The sequence below is a fragment of the Bacillus rossius genome, chromosome 3 (assembly GCF_032445375.1).
Source record: "Bacillus rossius redtenbacheri isolate Brsri chromosome 3, Brsri_v3, whole genome shotgun sequence".
NCBI lineage: Eukaryota > Metazoa > Arthropoda > Insecta > Phasmatodea > Bacillidae > Bacillus > Bacillus rossius.
The window spans coordinates 50,251,979-50,276,602 of record NC_086332.1 but is presented as its reverse complement, the minus strand read 5'-3'; the positions used below and the strand labels follow the sequence as shown (position 1 = coordinate 50,276,602).

Below are 24,624 nucleotides of genomic sequence, written 5' to 3'. Positions count from 1 at the left end.
TTCGTCAGTCATTCATCACACCCATGCTTCCCTTGCTAGTCATAACCTCACCTCAGGAGTCTCGGCCGGGGGTCCATTTGGAGGCTGAAATGAAAAGTAAACAATATTTAACATGTGAGGTCAGCAGCTAACTAATTTTGAATTAACTTTTAGTTATGTTTAGTTTTATATTTAAAATGTCCTTTTATTTTTTTTATCTTAAATTTGAAGTCGACTCATATCCGTTCTCAGTTGTCTTACAATTTTCACTGTTCTATGCTTGAGGCTTTATATATTCTAACACTTGAATATTTTATATTTTAAGGGATCCTATATTTAAATGAATATAATGGAAAAAATGTACAAAATTTAGATGGATATTTAAATATTCAGCTCTATCATGAGAAAATAAAGTAATCGTTTACAAACCAGAATAATAATTCTTTATAAACCAATACACATTTGTTAAGCACTAAAATTTTCATTTAACTAAAAAATTTCAGTTTTATAGAACTTCATTAAAAGTATTTTACTATCGAAATCAAAAATTAAGTTCTGATCATTTTGATATTGATGCACTACCAAATTTTAGCAATACTCATTTTTGATAAAAGTAATGTCTAAATTGGTTACACAAAGACTATAATTTTACAAGAAATGGTAACAAACCTTAAGGACTGACGGCTTATTTCAAGAATCACTACACTAAACTTTCTGCTGTTTTTTTTTTCAATAGCCATTCCCAACAATGGTTTTATCAGCCATAGCACACACTTCCCTACATCCCTTAGCAAATGCAGCCACAATGTAAAGGATGCATTTCTTGCATTTCTACGAGAAGGATTGTATCCAATTACTTTTACTGCTAACACCACCTGTTAACAATTGGTCATACAAATGTGCACATACATAGTTAATTTGAGTCGTTATATCTACGAAAGTTCAGATAAAATGTAAATAACAATGAAAATGTAAAATTTTTAATGTGGCGTGGATGTTATAAATGTTAGCAATCAAAATAAAAATTTTATGAATCCCAAAATATTAAAAAATACTTATTATGAGCATTAAATACCCTTACAAGTTTAAGTTCACCAATAGATAACACTTTTGATACTAATAAAACTCTAAAGCAATTTTATGTAGTGTGTGTGTGTGTGTGTTTATATATATAATGGATGCAGGGACGCACCCTAAAAATCTCGAGTTTAGTAGACGCACGAAGGGACTGATCGGCATCTCTTGTAAATATTTGGAAGCAATGCAAGTTATTTAATTCAGTTGTAAGCATTTCTTACAAGCATTGTCAGGGAAAAAGACACACAGTTTTTGCTATCTCCTGTAAAAATCATTTTTTCATATTTTGGAAAGAGCCATATATATCCCTACCTTCTTAAAAACAGTTTTAGCTTAGCTAAGTGTGCAAGCTGTCGTGAATAACCTTTAGGTATAAAGTAGGAGTGTAAACAAGCCCAGCTACATAAATGTACTGCATCCCGATATATGTGAACCTGAAAGTTACAAGCATATTCTTTATTATCATAGTCAATATTTCATGTTAGGTGTTCTTTACTTGGTCCACTTTCCATCAACTCGACCAAGCATAGCTCAGAAATACAGTAAAAGGTCTTTAGTATGACATTCTACGGTTCAGTGTATTCTGTAATCTGGCCCCAATCGAGTTGTCTGCATTTCAAATTTTTTTGGGTTGATTCCAGCTGCTGACCCAAGCTGCCAGGTCACATTACTCAGCTACCCGAGTTTTTAGTTCGCTCAGAGTTTGTCGTTACCGACAGCTTTTGTTTCATTCTAATGGATTACATATCACATTTCACAGGTTCATTTCTGTAATGATTTTTTTAAGAAATCAAAATCAATGATGCAACGTGATATCAGAGACTTTTTAAAGTAGTTCTGCTCATCTATATTGCAGCTTGTTACAACTGTTTTTTAAATACAATTTTACAGTGCATGAATTTTTTGTTGATATGCACGTTAATAATCTGGAAAAATTACTGATCTGGCTTGGCCGTGGTCCCAAACATGCTGTATTAAAGAAAGTTTACAGCAGACAGTTACCCAACACTCCAGGGGCATAGCCAGGATTTGTGAAGGAGGGAGTCCATGATCACCATTGCATCATTTTTCACAAGTATATTTTATATTGGTATTTTTGGAATTTTAAAAAGAAAATTGTTTGTCACACTAAAATCTCAACTTTTAGTACTCCAACGTTTACACAAATAATTTTTAAGTACTGATTTTCCTTGAGAAAATAAAACTGGGTATTTTATATTTTTTTATTTTTATTTAATTGTTTTTAATACTTTTGTTCTTAAGTCATTTGTTAGATTTCATTAAGACATGTCATAAATACATACCTACATATTAATGTTAATAAATACATGAAACACACATGTCAAGTTTGTATTTAGGACATACACATGTGCAAAATGGCATGAAATATAATTGGAAACACAATTCCTTCCGTTTCTGTGTATAAGGGCTGTAATGTGGAGGAAATACACTAATGTTGCCCACTAAAGGTGGGTCTACACTATATAACAAAAACATGTTATATTTGTAACATGTTATACAACAAGTTATACAACTTGTTTCATAACATTGACGACAGTCGTCGTACCCTCCCAGATACAGAGGCCGTACCTGGCCACCGACGCGGGCCTGAGGGGGCCTATTTTCCCCCCCAGTGAACCCCAGTGTGTGCGACGGCCAGGGACGCACCCGCGTGCGCCCTAGCATGCCAACGAGTGTTTTTTCTATGTGACTTTATCTTTTATTTCAGTGTGTATATATTTGTGGACGATTAAGGGATTTGAATGTGTGTAATTAACTTATTTTATTTATTATTCATTGTGCAAGTTCGCTGTGTAATTAATGTCTCGTGTATGTCTTTGTGAATAATTCAATAACTTTTTCTGAAGTGTTTCGCCGTAGTATGTAATTGCAGCCTGGCGCGCCGCGGGACGGAGCTCTCTCCCACGCCGGCCGATTTTCCCCTCCCTCCCCGCCACCCGCGGGCGCCGGCCCGCGGGCGAGCGGGGAGAGGCAGTCGCGTCCTGGTCTCGAGCGGAGACAGACGTGTTCGTTGCTCCGCGAGCCGCGCACGTTGCGCTCGGGATTGAACGTTCGCTCAGTCCGCAGTCGGTCACGGCAGCTGAGCTGCCACCGCGAATCAGCTTAGCATTGTTAACTTACGAGTCATCGGGAGACGTGTCTAGCGGGCAGTTTCTACAACGCGAACGTGGTGCTACGAGTCTCTGAACTTTTCGCCGTCCACGGAACATTACGTAACGGGCCGCGTATGTACAGCGTTCCGTCTTCGGGCCCTTTCTCACTGGGTCAGCCTAGCATTAATAAACTTTACGATTCGCGCCGAAACGTATTTGAGAACCGCCCCGTCATCAGGGAGTCCGTGTCGCCGTGGTAGGGCACTTGTTCCGCGACGGTTCCGCCAGGCTGCGGCAGGACTTTATAAGCGTTAATAAAAGACGGCTCGTGAAATTCGTTAATGCCGTGTTCTGCTTGCGACAACCTACCAACATTCCTCGCAATCACTTCACTCTCCCTCCAGGTCCCGCCTTTCCCGGTCCCGGCCACGTTGGCCTGGACCCACACCTCTCCGACGAGGGCAGTACGGGCATAACAGGACATTTATTTCAACGGGAAAACGGGGACCTGAAGCCGAGGGACGTCATTTGGCGCCCAACTAGTGTGGCCGTAAGCATACGCAAGCGCACGCAAGCGCACGCAAGCGCACGCAAGCGCGCAGGTGCAGGACAGAACGGAAGCAGGTGCGGCTGCGCGGCGTGGGAGCGGCTTGAATTCGAGACGTCGCGCCGGCGCGCCGGCGGGAGATAACGCAGCGCGGGAACGGCGCGAACACGAGACGTTTCGGCGAGAGATAGCGCGTCGTGGGGGACAGAAATACAAGACGGCGGTGCAGCGGTATCCCGGACTGAAGATAACGCGCTGGGGAGGATCGTATTGTATTACTGGGGGAGATTGTGTTCACGATCCGCGGATCAGTAGCACAGGAGGACAGGATGGCGTGGAAACAGGCGGGACAAGAAAGATACGATCTAATCAGTTTCGAAACGGACTTGTGTGAGGAGGGAGACTCCGCGAAAATGGACGTAAAAAACGAGGTTTGCGGGTCCGGCGGCGCGGCCGAGGGCGCAAACAGCACGGACAGCACAGTTGAGGACAGTAAACGGGAACAGGGGGACAGGCACGCGGACGCAGATGGGCCGGTAGTGCGGTACGTGAGCACGCAGTTTGAGTTGCCAGAGTTTGCGGGGAGAGACAACGAGGACCCGCGGGAGTTTTTGCGGGAGTGTGAACACCTCCTAAAACTGTACGAAGTGCGACGGGCGGAGTGGACGCCGCGAGTGGCGGGACAGCTCCGCGGCGAGGCAAGGAACTGGTGGTCAATGGCCGGGAGTTTTGATACCGAGTGGGGACATTTTGTGCGCCAAGTCAAAACTAGGTTTGATAACGATCAGGCGCGGGCAATGTGTTTGCGGACATTTTATTGCCGAAACCAGGAGGAGGACGAGAGTGCAGAGCAGTTCATTTACGAGAAGTTACGCATGTTCCGCCGATTGGGGACAAGTGGGGACGTGAGTGCGGCGTTGCCAACCATTGTCGAACAATTGCTGCCAGAGTTTCGCCCCTTCATGAGGACGGCTGCTGGTCGTGACACGGAGGAGTTCGTGGCCCTCGCCCGCGTGATCGAACGTGACATGTCGCAGTGGAGGACGGCACTCAGGGGCGCGAGAGCTCCCCGTGCTCGCTCGGGGCCGCGAGGGGTCACCGTCACAGAGGTCACGGACAGTGACTTGACCGTGGTGAGCTACGCCGGCGGCGCGGGACCGCGCAGGACAACAGACCGCGGTGGCACCAGGGAACGCCCGGAACCAGCTGCGACAGGAGGAGGACGTCACGAGCGGACAGATACGAGAGAGAGGGACGAACGTCCGCCGCGATGCCGTTTTTGCCCGGACGCGTACCATTGGCATCGCCTCTGCCCCACCAGAGCCGCGTGGGAGGAGGCGCGCGAAGGCAACACGTCGCAGGCGGGAAACGCAGGACCGGGGGCGGAGGGACAACTGGGTGCCGCTCCCCGGCCCGCCAGCCACCGGCAGTCCCAGTAACTGACAGAACACGTCGACCACCACCGGCGCCTACCGCACTAACGTCCTGTATGCCGCCGGGAAGCAGGGGACAACGGGACTACTCCTCATCAGCTGTCCCCATGCCGAGGCAACTGCGGGGACAGCTGACTGCCGGCGCCACCACCGCGGCCCTGAGGCCGGGTATACCAGGGCCGGACCAGCCGCCTCGTCGACACGCCGTCGACGGGGTGGACAACCAGAGCGTCAGCGCAGGCATCCCGCCGGCCATCTCCGTGCAGGGACAGCTGACTGCCGGCGCCACCACCGCGGCCCTGAGGCCGGTTATACCAGGGCCGGACCAGCCGCCTCGTCGACACGCCGTCGACGGGGTGGACAATCAGAGCATCAGCGCAGGCGTCCCGCCGGCCATCTCCGGGCAGGGACAGCTGACTGCCGGCGCCACCACCGCGGCCCTGAGGCCGGGTGTACCAGGGCCGGACCAGCCGCCTCGTCGACACGCCGTCGACGGGGTGGACAATCAGAGCATCAGCGCAGGCATCCCGCCGGCCATCTCCGTGCAGGGACAGCTGACTGCCGGCGCCACCGCCGCGGCCCTGAGGCCGGTTATACCAGGGCCGGACCAGCCGCCTCGTCGACCTGTCGTCGACGAGGTGGACCACCGGAACGTCAACACGTCGGCGCCGGAGCGAGCCGCGGACCTCGCCGCGAGTTCCCCACGCCCGGACGGCCAGGTGGCCGGGGGCGGTGGGGGACAGACGACTGCACAGCTGGGGCAGGTCGGCCCCGAGGAGCCGGAGCTGCTGCGAATTCCTGTCCGCGCTAACGGGCGGGAGATGCTGGCCCTGGTGGACACCGCCGCCAGCCGAACCTACATCGCGGCCCACCTGGTGGGAGCGGAGGCAGTGACACCGCGGAGGGAGCTGGTGCAGCTGGCCACCAGGGATGCCGTCGTTGCAGCAGGGGGCATCACTCAGGTAACAATGAGCATCGTTGGTCACGTTAGCCACGTCGAGGCCTGGGTGGTCCCCGAGCTCCGCGAGGGGCTGATTCTGGGGGTCCCATGGCTGCACGAGGTCGACGCCACCGTGGAAGTACGAGCTGGCCGGATGCACTTCGGCACCCAGGGGCGCTGGACGGTGTACGGCGTGCACCAGGTTCCCCCCAGTCCCCCTCAGTCAGTCATTCGCCTAGAAGACCTTCAGCACGGTGTTCCAGAGGAGTACGTCGATGTCATCAACCATGTCCTCACCTCTCAGGCACAGGTATTTGCGGCCGCGGACCGGCTACGACGGACAAACGTGACGGAGCACCGGATACCGATGGTACCGCACCGCCCTCCCTTTGAGAAGGTATACGGATTTGGCATCCGGGAACGGGAGGCCATACAGACTCAAATTGACGAGATGTTACGTGACGGGGTAGTGGAACCCAGCACCTCCCCGTATAACTCACGGGTGGTGCTGGCCACCAAGAAAGACGGAAGTCTACGCTTTTGCGTAAACTTCAAGGCGATAAACAAACTGACCATTCCCGCCCCGCCCCCGCAGATCAATATCACAGACGCACTGGCAGGACTGGGGGACGCCACTATTTTCACGACACTAGACTTAAAATCAGGCTACTGGCAGGTGCCGGTATGTCTGGAGGACCGCCCTAAGACGGCATTTACGGCACCAGACGGTCGACGTTACCAGTTCTGCGCCATGCCGTTTGGTCTCATGGACGCCCCTGCCACGTTCCAGGCCCTGATGGTACGTGTTCTGGATGGGTACATTGGTGAGTTCGCCAGTGCCTATCTGGACGACGTTATCATCTGGTCCAGGACGTGGGAGGAACACGCGCACCATCTGGCATTGGTGCTAGAACGTATGGCCAGACACGGACTGACGTGCGCCCCAAAGAAATGCCACATTGGGGCCACGGAAATAGAGTTCCTAGGACACATAGTGACGGCGGAGGGGTGCCGCCCCCGACCTGAGCAGTTGGAGCTAATAGAGGGAAAGGGGGCACCGAAGACCAGGAAGCAGCTCCAGAAGCTGCTGGGGCTGCTCAACTGGCTGCGGTCCTTCGTCCCCGACTTCGCCACGGTGACGGCCCCGATGACGGACCTACTGTCGCCGAAGACTAAGTTCCGGTGGACCCCCGCCGCGGACGAGGCCTTGCGACAGGTGAAGCGCCGGTTCAGGAACTGTCACACGCTCTCACGCCTGGTGCCCAGCCGCCCCATCTTCATCCAGACGGATGCGAGTCAGGAGGGGATGGGGGCGGTGTTGTACCAGATGGATGACCGGGGCGAGAGGCGCGTGATCGAGTACGCCAGCGCCAAGTTTGGGCAGGCTGAGCGGAAGTATCACGTGAATGAGCAAGAGTGCCTTGCGGTGGTCTGGGCCCTACAGAGGTACCGTCACCACGTCGAGGGCCGCTCATTCACGCTGAGAACCGACAGCCAATGCCTCCGCTGGTTGGACTCCGCTCAGGGCCGGAAGTCTAAGTTCACTCGGTGGGCCATGCTGATCCAGGAATTCTCGTTCACGGTCGAGCACATTCCTGGACGTGAAAATCAGTTGGCCGACGAGTTGTCCCGGAATCCGGACCCTGAGAATGAGTTCCACGACGACCAGGGCTGGGAGGAAGTGCTCCTCCCTGAGCGTGAGCGCGGGGTAGAGGACTCGGTGCCGCGACCGTGCGCGTTGTACGCGCTGACAAGCCCCACTGCTCCTGCACCTGACGCGCGACCCGAGACTATGACTGACCTGCTGGCGTGGGTCCACGCGGCGCAACTCCGGGACCCCGACACCCGGACCCGACTGACAGAGTGTGGGGAGGGGGTGATACCGGGCTGCCGGAGCCTGAACGGGGTGCTCCAGACCAGGGGGGCTCACAGGTCGAGCGGGTGGCGGACCCACGTGCCGCCCGAGGCCAGGCGCTGGGTCCTGAGCTACCTGCATGACCACCCCCTGGCGGGACACCCGGGCGCGGAGCAGACGCTGCGTGAGGTCAGACGGACGTTCCGCTGGCCTGGCGACGCGGCAGAAGTAAGACGCTACGTGCGGGCCTGCCTGCGTTGCCAGGAGCGGAAGTCCAGGCGACCCGACGGCAAGGAGCAGCAGGTCCCACGACGGCCCCGGAATCCCTTCCACACTGTGGCGGTGGATATTATGGGGCCGTATCCTCGCACGTCCCGTGGTCGGCGATTCATTGTTGTGGTCACGGATGTCTTCACCCGCTGGGCGGAGGCGTTCGCAGTACCAAACGTGAAGGCCGGCACCGTGATTGCCCTGCTCGAGCGCGAGTTCTTCCCGCGATACGGGTACCCCGCGGTCCTGCTGACGGACAACGGGGTGCAGTTCACGGGGAGAAGCTGGCGAGTGTCCTGCGCGGGTTGGGGGGTGGAGCATCACACGACGCCCACCTACCATCCGCGCGCGAATCCGACCGAAAGGCGGAATCAGGACATTAAAACTCAGCTGCGCATCCGGTTGGACGAGGACCACACCAAGTGGGACCTGCACCTGCCGACGCTGCTGTTTTGCCTGCGCCGTCGGACGAACGCGGTCACGGGCCATTCCCCCGCTGAACTGGTGCAGGGCCGGAACCTCGCCCTGCCCGGGGAAGCGCGCGCAACCCCCGACTTGCACAACATGACCACGGACGATCTGCGCGAAGACGCCCGACGTCGCCAAGCTGACTACCTGACTAGACGTACGCCGCAGACGCACCAGCCCCCAGCACGACTAGAGCCTGGCCAGCAGGTGTTTGTTAAGTGTCATCACCTGTCGGCTGGCGAGCGGGGCTTTTGCGCCAGTCTGGCTCCTAAGTGGGCGGGGCCACAGGAGATCGTAGACAGACTGGGCACCACCTCGTACCTCGTGCGTCGCGCCGACGGACGGACAACTAAGGTGCACAGGGACGACATTCGACTGATAGGCGACCCGCACGACGAGTACGACCACGACGACAGCGGACCAGTGGACGGTGACGAGGCCGAGGATGACGTCACCGAAGGTGTACTGGCCGACCTCGGCGCCCCTGTGGTGGTACCGCCGGAGCCGGACCTGGGACGTCGACGGGGACACGCCCACCCCAGGTCACTGCGGGGGGTTGGCAGGGACGTTGACAGGGACGACGACACACGGGACGGGACCGATGACAACGTCGCAGTAGGAGTCCTGGTCGACCTCGATGACCCCGTGGTGACGCCACCGGAACCGGATCAGGGACGTCGACGGGGACACGCCTACCCCGGGTCACGGCGAGTGGCAGGCGAGAACGCTGACGGGGACGGTGACACACGGGACAGGACCGATGACAACGTCGCAGTAGGAGTCCTGGTCGACCTCGGTGACCCCGTGGTGACGCCACCGGAGCCGGATCAGGGACGTCGACGAGGACACGCCCACCCCAAGTCACTGCGGGGGGTTGGCAGGAACGTTGACAGGGACGACGACACCTGGGGCACGACACATGGACGGGCCCCCACGACGACACCGACTCAGCCTCCTACGGGGGGACAGCAAAAGGGGAACGGTGGTTGGCGGCTGGCAAGAGGGGGCGGGGAACGGACGCCCGTCAGAATGGGCGGAAGGGGTCCGCGTGGCGCAAGCATGGCAGAGCTGGAGCGCTTTGTGGACCGGGTGCTCCCGCCTGATGACGTCAGCGCCTACGCCAACGACACTGATGGACCGCTCATCGAGGACGTAACACATGACAACACTGCTCAGGGCGACCTGGTCGACCTGAGTGAACCAGTGGTGACGTTGCCGGAGCCTACCCAGAGACGTGGACGGAGGTACGTCCACTCCTGGGAACGGCGGGTGACGGGGACGGACGTGAGCAAGGACGTGACAGACGGGGTAACGGTCCGGCTCCTCAGTGGGGAGGGCGATGTCGACAGGGCCCAGCAGGTGGTCCTGGACTTGCCTTCCGGGGAGCCGAGGATGACCGCTCACGCGGGGAGGGGACCGGCGTTGCGCCGGTCCACGCGTGAGAAGACGGCCCCCCACTACCTCCGGGACTACGAGTGGGGGAGTCAGCGCAAACCCCGCGACGTAAGACAAACGACCGACGGGGGGTTACGCTGCAGCGTGATGCAGCTCCTGCCCCAGTTTGCCCGACCCGGACGGAATGACGTGACGAGCTCCGACGACCAGACAAGTGGCCGGACGCGGACGCAGCTGCCGGTCTAGGTCGGCGTCGGGGGCCAGGACGGCCTCGGGAGAGGGGGGGCATATGACGACAGTCGTCGTACCCTCCCAGATACAGAGGCCGTACCTGGCCACCGACGCGGGCCTGAGGGGGCCTATTTTCCCCCCCAGTGAACCCCAGTGTGTGCGACGGCCAGGGACGCACCCGCGTGCGCCCTAGCATGCCAACGAGTGTTTTTTCTATGTGACTTTATCTTTTATTTCAGTGTGTATATATTTGTGGACGATTAAGGGATTTGAATGTGTGTAATTAACTTATTTTATTTATTATTCATTGTGCAAGTTCGCTGTGTAATTAATGTCTCGTGTATGTCTTTGTGAATAATTCAATAACTTTTTCTGAAGTGTTTCGCCGTAGTATGTAATTGCAGCCTGGCGCGCCGCGGGACGGAGCTCTCTCCCACGCCGGCCGATTTTCCCCTCCCTCCCCGCCACCCGCGGGCGCCGGCCCGCGGGCGAGCGGGGAGAGGCAGTCGCGTCCTGGTCTCGAGCGGAGACAGACGTGTTCGTTGCTCCGCGAGCCGCGCACGTTGCGCTCGGGATTGAACGTTCGCTCAGTCCGCAGTCGGTCACGGCAGCTGAGCTGCCACCGCGAATCAGCTTAGCATTGTTAACTTACGAGTCATCGGGAGACGTGTCTAGCGGGCAGTTTCTACAACGCGAACGTGGTGCTACGAGTCTCTGAACTTTTCGCCGTCCACGGAACATTACGTAACGGGCCGCGTATGTACAGCGTTCCGTCTTCGGGCCCTTTCTCACTGGGTCAGCCTAGCATTAATAAACTTTACGATTCGCGCCGAAACGTATTTGAGAACCGCCCCGTCATCAGGGAGTCCGTGTCGCCGTGGTAGGGCACTTGTTCCGCGACGGTTCCGCCAGGCTGCGGCAGGACTTTATAAGCGTTAATAAAAGACGGCTCGTGAAATTCGTTAATGCCGTGTTCTGCTTGCGACAACCTACCAACATTCCTCGCAATCACTTCACTCTCCCTCCAGGTCCCGCCTTTCCCGGTCCCGGCCACGTTGGCCTGGACCCACACCTCTCCGACGAGGGCAGTACGGGCATAACAGGACATTTATTTCAACGGGAAAACGGGGACCTGAAGCCGAGGGACGTCAACATGTTACATAACAAGTTAAATAATAAGTTATATAACAAGTAATACAACTTGTTTCATAACATGTTACATGTTTTTAAATATGTATACCAGTGTGGACAAACGGCCAACATGTTATACAACAAGTTATTTAACTTCCTTTGATCTTTACCGACACTGCATGGGAAACATATAACTTGTTTTATAACACTTATTTTGTTATAAAACATGGTGTTATATAACATTTTTCTTCACGTTTTCATAACAAGTTATATAACTTTGTTGTATAACTTGTAATATAATTTTCATTCTTTTCATTTTGTAACATGTTGTATAACTTTGTAATATAACATTTTATAACTTGTTTTGTTATACAGTGTAGACCCACCTTAAGGATTACACTAATATTTCAAAAAATATATATTTTTGTAACCTTATAGAGCTAAATTGCTGTTATTTTGTAATTCTGTTTTCGCATGTTTTATTCCTTTTGAATCCCAGAAAGGAGGGGTCCAACTCCCAGGACCTCTACCCTGGCTCCATCCCTGCCCGTCTCTTGTGGTGCACAGTTTAAATACCTACATCACCATAAACTAGTGACTCGGGGAAGAAGTGACTGCAATGCAGACGTACCATAGCCGGTGGCTGCTGCATCTGCTGCTGCGCGCGTCTCTTGGCATCGCATGGCGGGCAGCATTTCGGTCGGTCCCCCTACAGCATACCACAACTCCCACTTCACAACCCACATCTACTATGTTCCTACCCAGAACCAGCACTTCTTTTTCAGATATACATGCCCTTCTCACCATGCATGTTACCTACATACCTATCTTGTTACTTAATTTTTAAACACATCCTCAAGTATCATATACTTACAAACATCTAGTACTAAACATGATAATTATCAATAATTTTTATTTTTAATAGTTTTCTCACATTTTTATATTTCTTCAGAATGCATAAATAATGCTCATAATTTCAAGGCAAAGCTTTTAAAATATTTAGGTACAGGGCTAAGTACTATTAACATTTTATAACTCATGGTACCAAAAATATGTTGCAAGGTAAAACAAAATTGTATAACAATTCTAATATGTAAATGTTAAAATTATATATTACATTTTCATTCATATATTAAAACATAATCGCCAAAAGCAATTGGTATGTGGCCTGAATTTGAATGAGCAGTGTTGCCAATGCATTTGTTCATTTTTATCCTTATGTAAAAGCCAATTTCCCCACTTTTACCCGTACTTCTAAAAAAAAACACCACGGACTAAACAAAAAGGTAAAAAAGGAGAGCAGTGAAAATAAAATTGTCTTGATTTATAACTTAATTATCCCTTAATGCAAATAATTGAGTAAAAAATTAACTGTACAATCTATTAGAATAAAAACTACTGATTTTTACAGACCGTGAACTAACATTTCTGCTTTGACAGCTGAATATACTTAACAGATAAACAAAACAATTACACATGTAGCATAAGCCTAGTCAACCATGTGAGATTGTTTTGGTTGTTTTATAAGAACTGAAAGCTGGCAACGTCAACATGTTAGTTCAAATAGCTTGAGGTTAAGTAGTTCAATTATAGACATTTTTATATAAATGATTACCAACTGTGCTGAAATGCAATGATAAATTTTCTAGCTACGCATGCTGAACAAGTTTAGATCTGGAACACATACTTCCAATGGTTATAGTAGAAACGTTGTCCTTTGTTTCTAATTTAAAAAGTGTTATTTCTTGTGGTACAAAAACACACACACAGAGAATACTCGCAGTTTTCCTCGCCGTGGTTTAAAATACTCGAAATTCGGGGAATTACCCGCGAATTAGCAACATTGATAATAAGCCTCAGGGATTAGGCACGGTTATAAATAGGTAGTGAAAAAATTTGAAATCCTTCTAAATAAAAACTTTGTTTCGAAAAATATAAGTTAAAATATTTTTTTAGTGAAATATAACATATTTAAACCATTCAACTTGACAACGTTTTAAAAATACTAGGTTTATACCTTGCAACTTAATTAATATTTTCTCAATTAAAAAGTAATTTGAAAAACCTAATTAAGTTGGAAAACCGCTACGATGACAAAACTACCAAGTGAATCGTTATTTATTTATTTATTTAGTTCCGTAGATCGCACATTAAGTAGAGTGGTCCGGGGTCTGGAATATAGAACTTAAATATGTACATAGTAAATTACAAGGTTAAATTACAAGGTTAGGAAAAATACAACTACATATTCTACCTTATTATAATACAATACAAGAGAGGGTTTAATCTTCTACGCATCGTGCCCAGTATATTAACGAAAGTTATTGTAACTGCGATAGAAATACACAGTAGCGGATCCAGAGGGGGGGCTAAGGGGCTCAAGCCCCCCCCCCCCCCCCCAAAAGCATCTGGGTCCACTATTGTTTTAGTGTTTGCCTTGATAAAGCCTAGCCTCAGCTGGGTCAAGCCCCTCCCAAACCAAAATCCTGGATCCCCCACTGGAAATACATACCGTTAGTATCAGAAATCCACTGTCCTCTCACACTTTAGTAATCAGATAGTCTCTTTAGAACATCTAACTGCTGGCCAGACGACTACTGCTTGTCACGTGGGGGGTGTTTTTGATACTGCTGCACTTACATCTCAGGCCGATAAGAGGTTCTACGTGGCGTTACTGATATATGTAGCTTGAACGTAAAGCTTGTCGTGGTATAATTTTAACGAATTTTTTCCGTTACGTTTTTTCTTATTTCGAACCACTGTGAACGCCCGACCCTACTCCACTGCTCGTCGGTGGTAGCTTGGCCCTGAGCTACCCGATATTGCAGGCGGCCTGACTGGGTGCACGGACTTTAAGGGCGACACTGGCTCGCGTATCACACGCCTCTTCGCCTCTCTGTGCCAGGAACCGAACTGGCGTGCAGTCTTCTCGTCGGTAAAAAAAAAACCCGTTTTAACATTTTTCGCTGTTGTGAAAGTACACGTTATAGGCGAAACAATGGCATGCAACTTTTAATAAATCTTGAGCGGTTTGTAAATGCCACGTTAACACACGGAGCTTTGCAAGCCATTTGGGGGTCAAGCCAGGTGGCCACCTTAAGGTAAACTCAAATTAGTCGTCATTACACGGCACGTATCTCACTAATACTTAGTATTTATTTAAGTTAGCGCGCACACTATATTCGGACCATCGGAATTTCCATCACACTTCTAGGTTATCATATGTTTTGGCAGGGTTTCGTAATGTATAACGATTAGTTTCTTTGCTCTTAAAAGTCCATATGAAGCATAATAGCAGAGGCGTGACTAGTGCAGTGTTAAAAAGCAAGCAGTACACGTAGCTGGCATGACGCATCATTTATGATGGAATCAAAATAGCGATATTGACGCGACGTGAATAAAATAACTTCTTAGCCAACCACTTTCGTCAAATTTGATACGTAAGCTCGACAAAATTTGCGGGTGCGACAAAATGCGTGAATGCGGCATACTTTCCGATTATTAGAAATATTTTTTCTATTACCAACCCCTCGCGGACGTGACGATACTGGAATGCATGTTCCAATTTTTTTTTTTTCAAGTAATGGTTAGACTTGTGCATTGGTAATATTATTATTGTCCGTATATTTTTGAAGGTCTTGTTTACTAAATTTCTCTGTGAAAAATTTCACGCCCAGTGAATATTCTAAACGAAAGTTAATTTGGGATTACGTAAACATATTTCTTTCAATTTTTTATTTAATTTTAAACATGTAGAAGTTGGTGGTTGCCTTATGTGTGTTGTAGGTATGTCATGGCCAGAATAATTTTATATTATACATTTTGTCGCGGGGGTAAAATCAATAACGCAATATTTTGTTGTCGCATCGCGTGCTTCGCGTCGCGCCTGTTGCGTTGTGATTTCCGCCTGACAGCTCTCTTTTATTTCCATAAAAAAAAAAGACAAGAACATTATGAAATCATCATATGGTTTGGACTTAAACCATGCATAATGGTAGTCGTGTTATTCCACATGTTTATAAGCGTTATAAAGGGGTGGGGGAGCAGTCTGCCCCGCACGCCGTGTTAGAGGGGATGCAGGATGGGCCAACAAATTTTTGTAGACTGCACAAAGTGTGTCATATAATGCTAATATATGCATACATAATAATTTACAATATATACCAAGATACCTAATTTAATACATTATATTTTTATTGGACCTTGAAAATGTATAGAATTCAGGTATAATACAGCAGTAAAATTAAGATTAGTTTGTATTTAAAATTGTCAAATAATTTTCAATGTTGTAATTTAAGAATTTAACATTCTGATTCTGTCTTCACTTAGTTTTTTTAATTAATTAATTAATTAAAATGGTAGAAGGGAGGAGTCCGGATTCCACGGACCTCCTCCCTGGCTACAACCCTGGGGCCTTATTGCTTTTGGGACAGTTCCTGCGCCGAGCGAAAGAAAGCACAAGGAAGCAGGGGCGTAACCAGGGGGGGGGGGGGGGGGGTTAGGGGTTCAACCCCCCCCCCTTTAGCACCAAATCATTAATTAATTTCTTATTCATCACTCAAAAAAATTTCATATTAAAATTAATAAAATTTTTACCATTACAATATTTAAATTTAAGTACCGAAAACTGCTAAAATAGCACTATTTTACACCTTAAAATCCCTCGCTTTAATACAGGGGGGGGGGGGGGCATGCTTCTTAACACCCCCCATACACAAATCCTGGCTACGCCACTGCAAGGAAGGTGCCGGTTACCTGTCGCGCGCCGGCGGGCTGGGCGGGGGGACCCGGGGGACCCGGGGGACCCGGGGCTGCCTGGTTGCTGGCGTCCGGCCGCCTCCCCGGGGGAACCTGCAGAAGACCACGCGGCGGCGAGCCTCAGCGACGCGCCCACTGCCGGCCACTCACGGACAAGCATATCTTTCGAACTAGCGGGCGTCTGCCCCGACCAGGTTGGCGGTTCAAGGGCGTATGTCCCAATCCAGGTCATTATTTCATAATTACGTTAAGCAGGGCTAAACTTGCCGACTGTTTGAGTGGCTGAACGTTCACAAAAATGAGAAAAATATATACGGATAATGCATACTTTTTTTTTTTGGTCCGACATGGATAAGGAGAATGAAACGTAATGTTAAACTCGGAACTTTTAGGTTTAAAGCCAATTTTTACTGGCTGCTGTGTGTTATTTCAGAAAATAATATTTAATTTTACCTGTCCTTTTAAAATCATAACAATTATGTATTATCATTTTAAAAGGCTAAATAAAACTAAACAAATGTTTCTGAGAGACTTTGAACCATACCACGCAGTAGCCACCAGCGTTACCTTTAAACCCAAAAATTTACTGTTATTTATTCCATATCTACCTATACCACAAAAAAAATGTTAAAAAAATTCAACTTTGCCAGCCAATTATGCAAAAAGTTTGCACTGGGTATTTTTTTTTTTTCATTTGGCCACTCACAAAGTCTACAAGTTTAACCGTGTTAAACGTAAAAATAAATTAATAACCTGAAATGGGACATTTGCCCATAAAGGATAGTGCTACGAGTTTGTTTAACCATTTCAGACATAATTTGTCAATTCCTAAATACACCTCAATTTTATAATTTTATTGTAACTAAACTATTTTTTAAAAATTCTTTTGCGGTAGTAATCTTACTCTATAATTATAATAAAATAATTAATAAAAGGAAAAGAAAATTTATTTATTTCAAAGCCATAAAATATTATGTACACTATAATGCAGGTCCCTTTAACCCACACATTCAAGGTTTGATAAACACCATGTATCACTGAGTTATAAATTGTCTACACTAGCTAAAAAAAAATTGTATAAATATAATCATGAAATAAGTATTGTTAAACAAAAATGTTAATAACACATCAGGAATTAATAAGCGTTCAATTTCATTATAACAAAAAAAAATTATGCTATTCGGATGGTATGGGAAAAAAAGGTGGAGGAAAAAAAAAGGGGGGGGGGGTATTTGTCTGACTCATTTTCACTTCATTTATTAACATGATAAAGATAACACACGCATACGCTAGCTTCTTAACTCCTTGAGATCTTCGCCACACACCGAGATATTCACCACACACCACAATTCAACAAATATATTTATTAATACTCCAGAACTTAAACTTTCGTAGGTGTTTTAACGTGAGATTGTTTGAAGGCAAATAAAGCAGGTATTTGTGTAAATTATTTCACAGCGTTTAAGAACATGATTATTCACAGCTCAGTAGTGGGAAAAGTAAAGATGAATCGGCAAGAAAAGCAGATTGTGTTTTCATTAGAATGTGTGGAGAGCGATAGAAACTGAAAGGCACTGTCCTGATTTCAACCATTTTTAGGCCATTGCATTTTTCTATCGTTTCATTTTCAAATATTTGGGTTCTTAAAGGCATTGTATAAAATTTAGTGGAACAGCTCAAGTTAATAGAGTCTTGTCTGCTACAAATAGTTTCCCCTGTGAATTAATTTGCGATTAGTATTGAATTTTTTTTTTGGTAATGACTAGTATTGTAATAAGAGAGATTTTTATTATTGGATCAAAGAAAAAAAATTTCAATATTAAAAAAAACTGTGAAACCAATATGGCTTTTTTTGTTTAACTATCCCTGCCTCATTTTTTTATTCTAGGCCCCACGCCACTTTTGCTTGTCGTTTTGGAAGAACGTGAGTGAGGATGCTAAGTGTAGATTTCTGTACTTCGGAGGCATAATACATTATTTCACAAAATATATATATATTTCTTATGACAGCAGTTTAAATAATTTTAAATAGTGCTTCACTTATTTAGTGATAACAATGACATTCTGGTAACTAGGGCAGGTACCAAATAGTTCTCCTGACCAACCAACCTTTAATTTGATGTATGATTTGTTGTAAATAGTCATTATTGAACTGTTATAATATACCATTGAAACTGGGACATTTTTTATGAACATTATGTATATTATGTAAGATGTTCTATATGGACACAAAACTACTTCAAAAATAGGTCACAATCTCGACATTAGTTTTTTTTTTTTTTTTTTTTTTTTTTACCGTGGCGCAAACTATACAATTTAGGTTAAGGCCCCCTCCTACCCGGACACACTTGACGGTGCGCAGAGCTTCAGAAGAAACCACGCAGTTTGAAAACTACTCAGTATATTCGAGTGAGGTCTATTTACGAAAAGTATTTTAAGATTTCGCTGAGTACCGAAAAGTACTTTTTGATTTCGGATTAAGTTTTTAAACTGTATTTTTATAAGAGTGATTTAGAGTAAATTTTTAGGCCTAAAAAAACCGGTACAGATTCTTGAAAGAACTTATGGGACTTGCATCACACCCTTTACCTTCATTTCGATGCCACATAATGTTACGGTCACTGCTAAAATTTCACAGTTGTGCTATGGACGACGAGAAGACTGCGCGCCAGTTCACAGCCTTGCGCTCAGAGGCGACAACGCGCCCTAGGCACATTCCTGTATTTACCCTGAAAACTGAATTTCTGAATTCTTACTGGTTTCTGAGAAATCAAAGTTTATAACTTACCTTACTGTTTTGCTTTTCTGGGTGGGTCTGTCTGTATATGATTTGGATAACTTGAGTCAAATCTTAAATATGGTCAATTACGTTAGGTTAGCTACATCAAAAATGCTTCAAAACATATTGGCTGGTTGGTTATGTTAGTATATAGTCCTTCAGAGGCACCAGAGAGCGTCGCGCTTATCGCCCTGACGAGGCGGGCGCCTCTAGCACGAAGGCCCCGCGTGGATCTGCAGGGGATGCTACCTGTGGGCGAGGACATGAGATCCTCGAGGGCTGTCGCGCCTCTGGCCCTCTAAACGGGGCGGCCATCTTCATGTACGCCTGTTGTTGCGGCCGCTGCATCTCGGAGGCGAGTGAGATCTGCAGAAGGTCGACACGCACTCACAACGAGAGGAAAGGTTCCTTTGCCTCGACAATATGTTCATTTTACGTATGGTCAAACAAATATATACAATATTTAGTGGTAAACCGTAATTTTTTTGTAAACAAAACAACCGTATGACTACAAAATAGTGTTCGCAATAATACTGTGTTCGGATTCTTGCCCTGGCATTTGTGTTTTGTGTTGTCCCAGTACCTCCAGTAGTTAAAGTTATTTGTAAACCGTTCCCTGAATAGCTTTCCAGTATTAACTGCGCACAAAGAAAGTACAATATTATTTTATTTTATTCGTTGTTAAAAAAAATTATGCTTGAATAAAATATCGATTAAAATATAAAATTATGCCCCAAATTTAGTCAGAAATACTCGGTACTACCTCAAAAAAACGTATATAAAATATGCAAAAATAACCATAGCCATGTGTTGTACAAAGTTATAATATCTTTCTTGTAGTATTATAACAAACTATTTCTTGACAACTGGTTTCCAAACTAATATTTTATAAACGTACAGAAATTTTTTTTTGTGTGCAGGAAATATTTTTTTTGCAACCAGTGGTTTCGTCAATTCAACTGTTTATTTTGTTAGGTGTACAAATTCAATTTTGTTACACGTAAAATTTGGTTGGGTCAACAAAATAAGGAACACAGGCTCTTGCGCCAATTGTCTGGAGTTGCTTGGCTTCTGGGTTCTAGCCGCGTCGAAGGCGAAGATTTCACCGACGTTTCTGTCGACCTTGCCGTCACCATCTTCAGGGCAGCAGTGTCAGTAGGTAACTGCTACCCGAAGATGGTGACTGCGCGGTTGACTGGAACGTCAGTAAAATTTTCTCCTTCGACGCGGCTAGAATGCAGTTGCCAAGCATCTTAGGCCAACAAAATATTTTCTTACAGCAAGTGAATATTTGTTTCGCTACTTACAAACCATAACTATTTTTTTCTTTTTCTTTGCAAGCAATACATTCCAGCTAATCTGAACAATTTTTTTTTTTAAATTCCTACCAAGTGTTTTCTCAAGTGTCAAGAATGTAATAAAATTCAAAAATAATTGTTTTCATTTATTACCAGTTAAAACATGTTAAAGACGCGCCGATTTGTTTTTTTTTTCTTGGGCCTTAATATCTCGTCGACATGCGAGGCCATTAGAGACGGGTAACTCGCAGCAACACAGTCCAAGGGATATTGAGGAATGAATCGGCCATTGGTCGATAGTAAGGCACAATACTTGCTAAGCCGGGTGTCATTTCGAGGAACTGTGGAAAACAGAAATCAGGATGGCTCTACTGGAGTGCTATACCAGTGTTTTGCCCTTGCAGACAGGCCGTTGACTTTGAAGCAGTGGAGGGTGGGAGGGTGGAAGCAGGGAGGACAAAATCCCCTTGCACCACGGGGACCGTCCCCTGTTAGAAATTACAGTAAATTTACGGAATTTTCAAAGAAGATTTTAACTCAAATAAAAACGAAGAGTTCTTCATAATTTCAAATAACTGAGTCGTCGTAGTAACTACGTCGTGTTTTCACTTCCTCGTTTTATATTTCGTTCTAAGCAAAGGGGAAACTCACAAGAGGACAAACTAGGAGTGTTCTTGCTATAGATTTCACCAGTTTTTGAATGTTTTGCTAATGAACCAATAATAGGTATGTGCCGTTAATTAGTAAATTCGACACGACATATTTTAAATTTTTATTATGATTTTAAATTTTTGTGTGGAAATTTTATTTGCTCTACTATAGTGTGATTTTAATTTGTTAGTCTGGTGTACTCCTCTGAGTTAAACTTTGTCTCAGTGCTCTGAAGCCCCTTTCCCATCGGCGTATCGGATATTTTGCTGGCCTAATCCCTGACATGCAGACTGCTTACCATTTCCCCCGCCTTCAGTCACGCCTCAAGCCTGTAATATCATTTCTCTTCGTGACCCTAACTGCATAGACAAGCCTGTAGCTTGCAGGCGACCAGTTCTCAGAGACGAGCTGAGATTGGCCTTTTTCATCACGTATTAGTGTTAAGTTCGCTCCTCTGCAGCCACGACGGGACGTAGCTTTCCCAGCAGCGTTGCATTTTACCCTCCCCCCCCCCCCATTCTCAGTTCCAAGTAAGACCAATGACCGGTCGTAACCCCCTGGACAACAGTGACCGTCCCCAAGGTCTACTCGCAAAAACGAAGGCGCCAGAACTGATAGCAAGCGCTACCTAGCGACTAAGTCGCGAACTTCTCCGCTAGCCTACCCTCTAGGGCGCCAGAGAGCAGCACCTGCTTTCCCTTGAGTTATATGGACGCCGTGGGCGAGTCGATTGTTTTCAACTCAGACCCCTCCGACAGAGTTCTCTAGTGTCGCCCAGTGATGCCAACTTCAAAACTCCTGGCAAAGTTTTTGTCCGCCCGCATTCGGGAAAGTTCGGAATCTTTCGGCGGCCCAGACCTCCCTCCACCTGTAAGAGCCGGCGCACACTTTTAATTACGAGACGCGGTTTGCCGCGACACAGATCAACTCGCGTCGCGTCGGCAGACAGATCTCCAGCGAGTATCGGCGAATCGTCAGACTCTGCAAGACTTCATCCGACCGCTAACGACTATGTAGTCGCTTTGTATAAGGGATGCTATCCCTCAAGTCAATCCTAGTAGATTAGTCTGTCTGCATAGTTTAATTATTTGCCTTCGAAATTTTTTTTTTCTTTTAAATGTTATCATGAAGAAATCATCCGCGTCCTGCCGCGCAATTCGCGAGCTCCAGACCCTGGCTGACTCCACGACTGCAGCATGCTGGGCAACTCCCCTGTTTTGGTGAGTGATAATTCGCGACCCCCCCCCCCCCCCCTTCTTTTTCCCTTAAATTTTTTTTGGGCATTTTCTGCCCCATAGACTGCCTGTATACAAGTTCTAATCAATTTTGATTTGGACTTTTGCAGACAGGGTCGATGACGGGGAGAGACTGATTGTTCCCATCTCGTGGCCCCCCCCTCCTGTTCCGTGGGTCACATTAGAAGAAACGTTTCTACTACCCGACGTGATCGTTTGAAGACCCCGGGTGGTAATGTAAATTCAACATTTCCCCCTTACCTAGCTACGAACTATCTTAAGCGGATGACCAACCCACCAGCGACCAGTGTTTTCCTCAAGAACATGTAGAACGAATAGAACTAATTATCAATGTAATCATCGGATCCATCCAATTTTGGGTGTGAAACTCATAATGCAAATGTTTATATTTCAAACTAAGAATGTAAATTGTTTTAAATAATCGCGGGCCGGCCCCTTTTCGTTTTTCTTTTTTTAATCTTTGAAACTTGTTAAAACCTTTTGTATGTAAAATAATGGAAACAAGATAATTCATCAGGGCAAATAAAACAGGGAAACTATAGATCAAGTTAATCGTGTAGTTTTTATTTATTGATTTTAACGATCCACCCACTTCCTCCTTGCTTGTTACAGGAAGTTCATAAATTTTGTTTGTTCCCCACCTCGTGTCGCCTCTGGTAATTCAATTTATTTAACTTATTTTTCTTACCCAGCAGTTTCCAAGGCTCCTTTTAAAATAATTCAATTTTGAGGCACGAGGGGTGTTACAGGTATAATTATGGATTCATGGTCAAAGTAAGTGAATTTACGAAGATAGCAGTAAATTTTAGAAGATCCCTGGATAATTTGTAACCAGCGTTCTTCATAAATTGAGGGTAAAAATATTTAAAAGTGTACTTGAGTTTCGAGTTTTTTTCTTTTCCGCTACTTTACAGTAGGACGAAAATCACAAGTATTTTTTTGATGAAATAAAATAAATTGGAATCCTTGCACGCTTATAGCTATGGCCACAGTATATCTAACGTTTACAGTTGTTGGGTTTTAAAAGTTGTACTTTAAATAGTGGGGAGGCGGCCCAAAAAAATTATTATTTGCCTCCGGGTCCTTGGTTACTTCCAACGGTCCTAACTGCAGATATTCAGGAAATATTGTCGGAAGTAAAAACCAAAAATGTTCAGGTTAGCTGGCGTGCACTATAGTTATCAACGGAATATATATATATATATATATATATATATATATATATATGGTCACTATGAGTTAGAATCGTGTGCCACCATTCTAATACCGACTTAGCACAAAAGCGACATTTAATTTGTGCCTTCATAAGTTAGGTTATGTTATTAGGTTGCAAACTGGTAAACATTATCAATATAAAAAAATCCCCCTAATATTCCTTGAGCCATTCTCACTCTCGTAACACAGTATAAAAGAACGCGATGTAGGTAAAGGCCTAACCCATCGAGGCACTCTTCGAAATGACCCGTTAAGGCCCGTTCTACAATGGCACGGAAACGGAGACGGATCATGTGAACGGAGACGAATCTCCGCAACACGAATCCCGTGGGCTCCGGCTCAGATTTTCCGCGAGTTGGGTTTTCTCGAGGTGCTCCCGTTTCCCCTCCACCAAGTGTAGCTCCTAGCTGCTTCGTCCTATACTTCGTCTCGCCTCGCGCCTTCTCGGGCTGGCCGGAGCGACATGACGCGACATTTTGTCTCATAGTAGTTGGTTTAGGTGCATGCCTATTTGTATGAAAGCAACGCTCACAGATTCAGACGCGGCACGACGCCATAAAACCATCGCGATCATACACGAGGCGATAACATCGAATGACTGCTCCAACTTCGTCGCGAGCAGATTGTCTGATGGCTGCAGTGTTATGCGCAATCAAATTTGGTCTACAAAGGCATGCCGTAGTACGTTTAGTACAGGAAATGTCTGTTTAATATAATCCATCTCTGAAGGAATATCACAAAAAAAAAATCGATTTCAAGAAAGTGGAAAGATAACGAAAAGAAAATACGGCGCTCAGCTGTCGCGAGGTGTCGCGCCGTGTCGTGTCTTGTCTGATTCTGTGCGCCCCGCCTCAGCCAACCAACGTGCTGCGTCGCGCATCGTCCCACTCGCATGCCTGCCGGCAGCATCAGGCGGGAAACCCGTGGCTTTGAAATTCAGTAAATTTTAAAAATGAAAAAGCCGGGTTTGCAAACCATGCAAGAAACAAAAATCACGAAAAGTTAAATAACGAACTTTTTCAAAAACCTGTTCATAAGTTACGAGAAACATAAAAACGTAACGTAATCATCAATCGATTTGGAACATTTTTTTTCGACCTTCTATATTTAAGTCTTCAAAAAAACTTTTAAAGATGCAGACGTTATGCGTGTAGAAGGCTACGATGCTTTTATTTATCATAAGAATCACGTTATCACAAAATGAAAGTAAATGAGGTTTTTAAATAA

At 46.5% G+C, this 24,624-nt stretch overlaps 1 protein-coding gene across 5 annotated transcripts in view; it reads right to left on the bottom strand.

Moving 5' to 3' along the window:
* The window catches only part of LOC134530667 (uncharacterized), a 205,970-nt gene that overhangs the window by 109,587 nt on the left and 71,759 nt on the right, over positions 1-24,624 (bottom strand). For all 5 annotated transcript variants that reach the window (XM_063365710.1, XM_063365709.1, XM_063365712.1 and 2 more), the window contains 3 exons: positions 16,196-16,291; positions 12,072-12,149; positions 52-84 (listed from right to left, as the gene is read on the bottom strand). In XM_063365710.1, the coding sequence (XP_063221780.1) occupies positions 52-84; positions 12,072-12,149; positions 16,196-16,291 (207 nt within the window). The remainder of the gene's footprint in view (positions 1-51; positions 85-12,071; positions 12,150-16,195; positions 16,292-24,624) is intronic.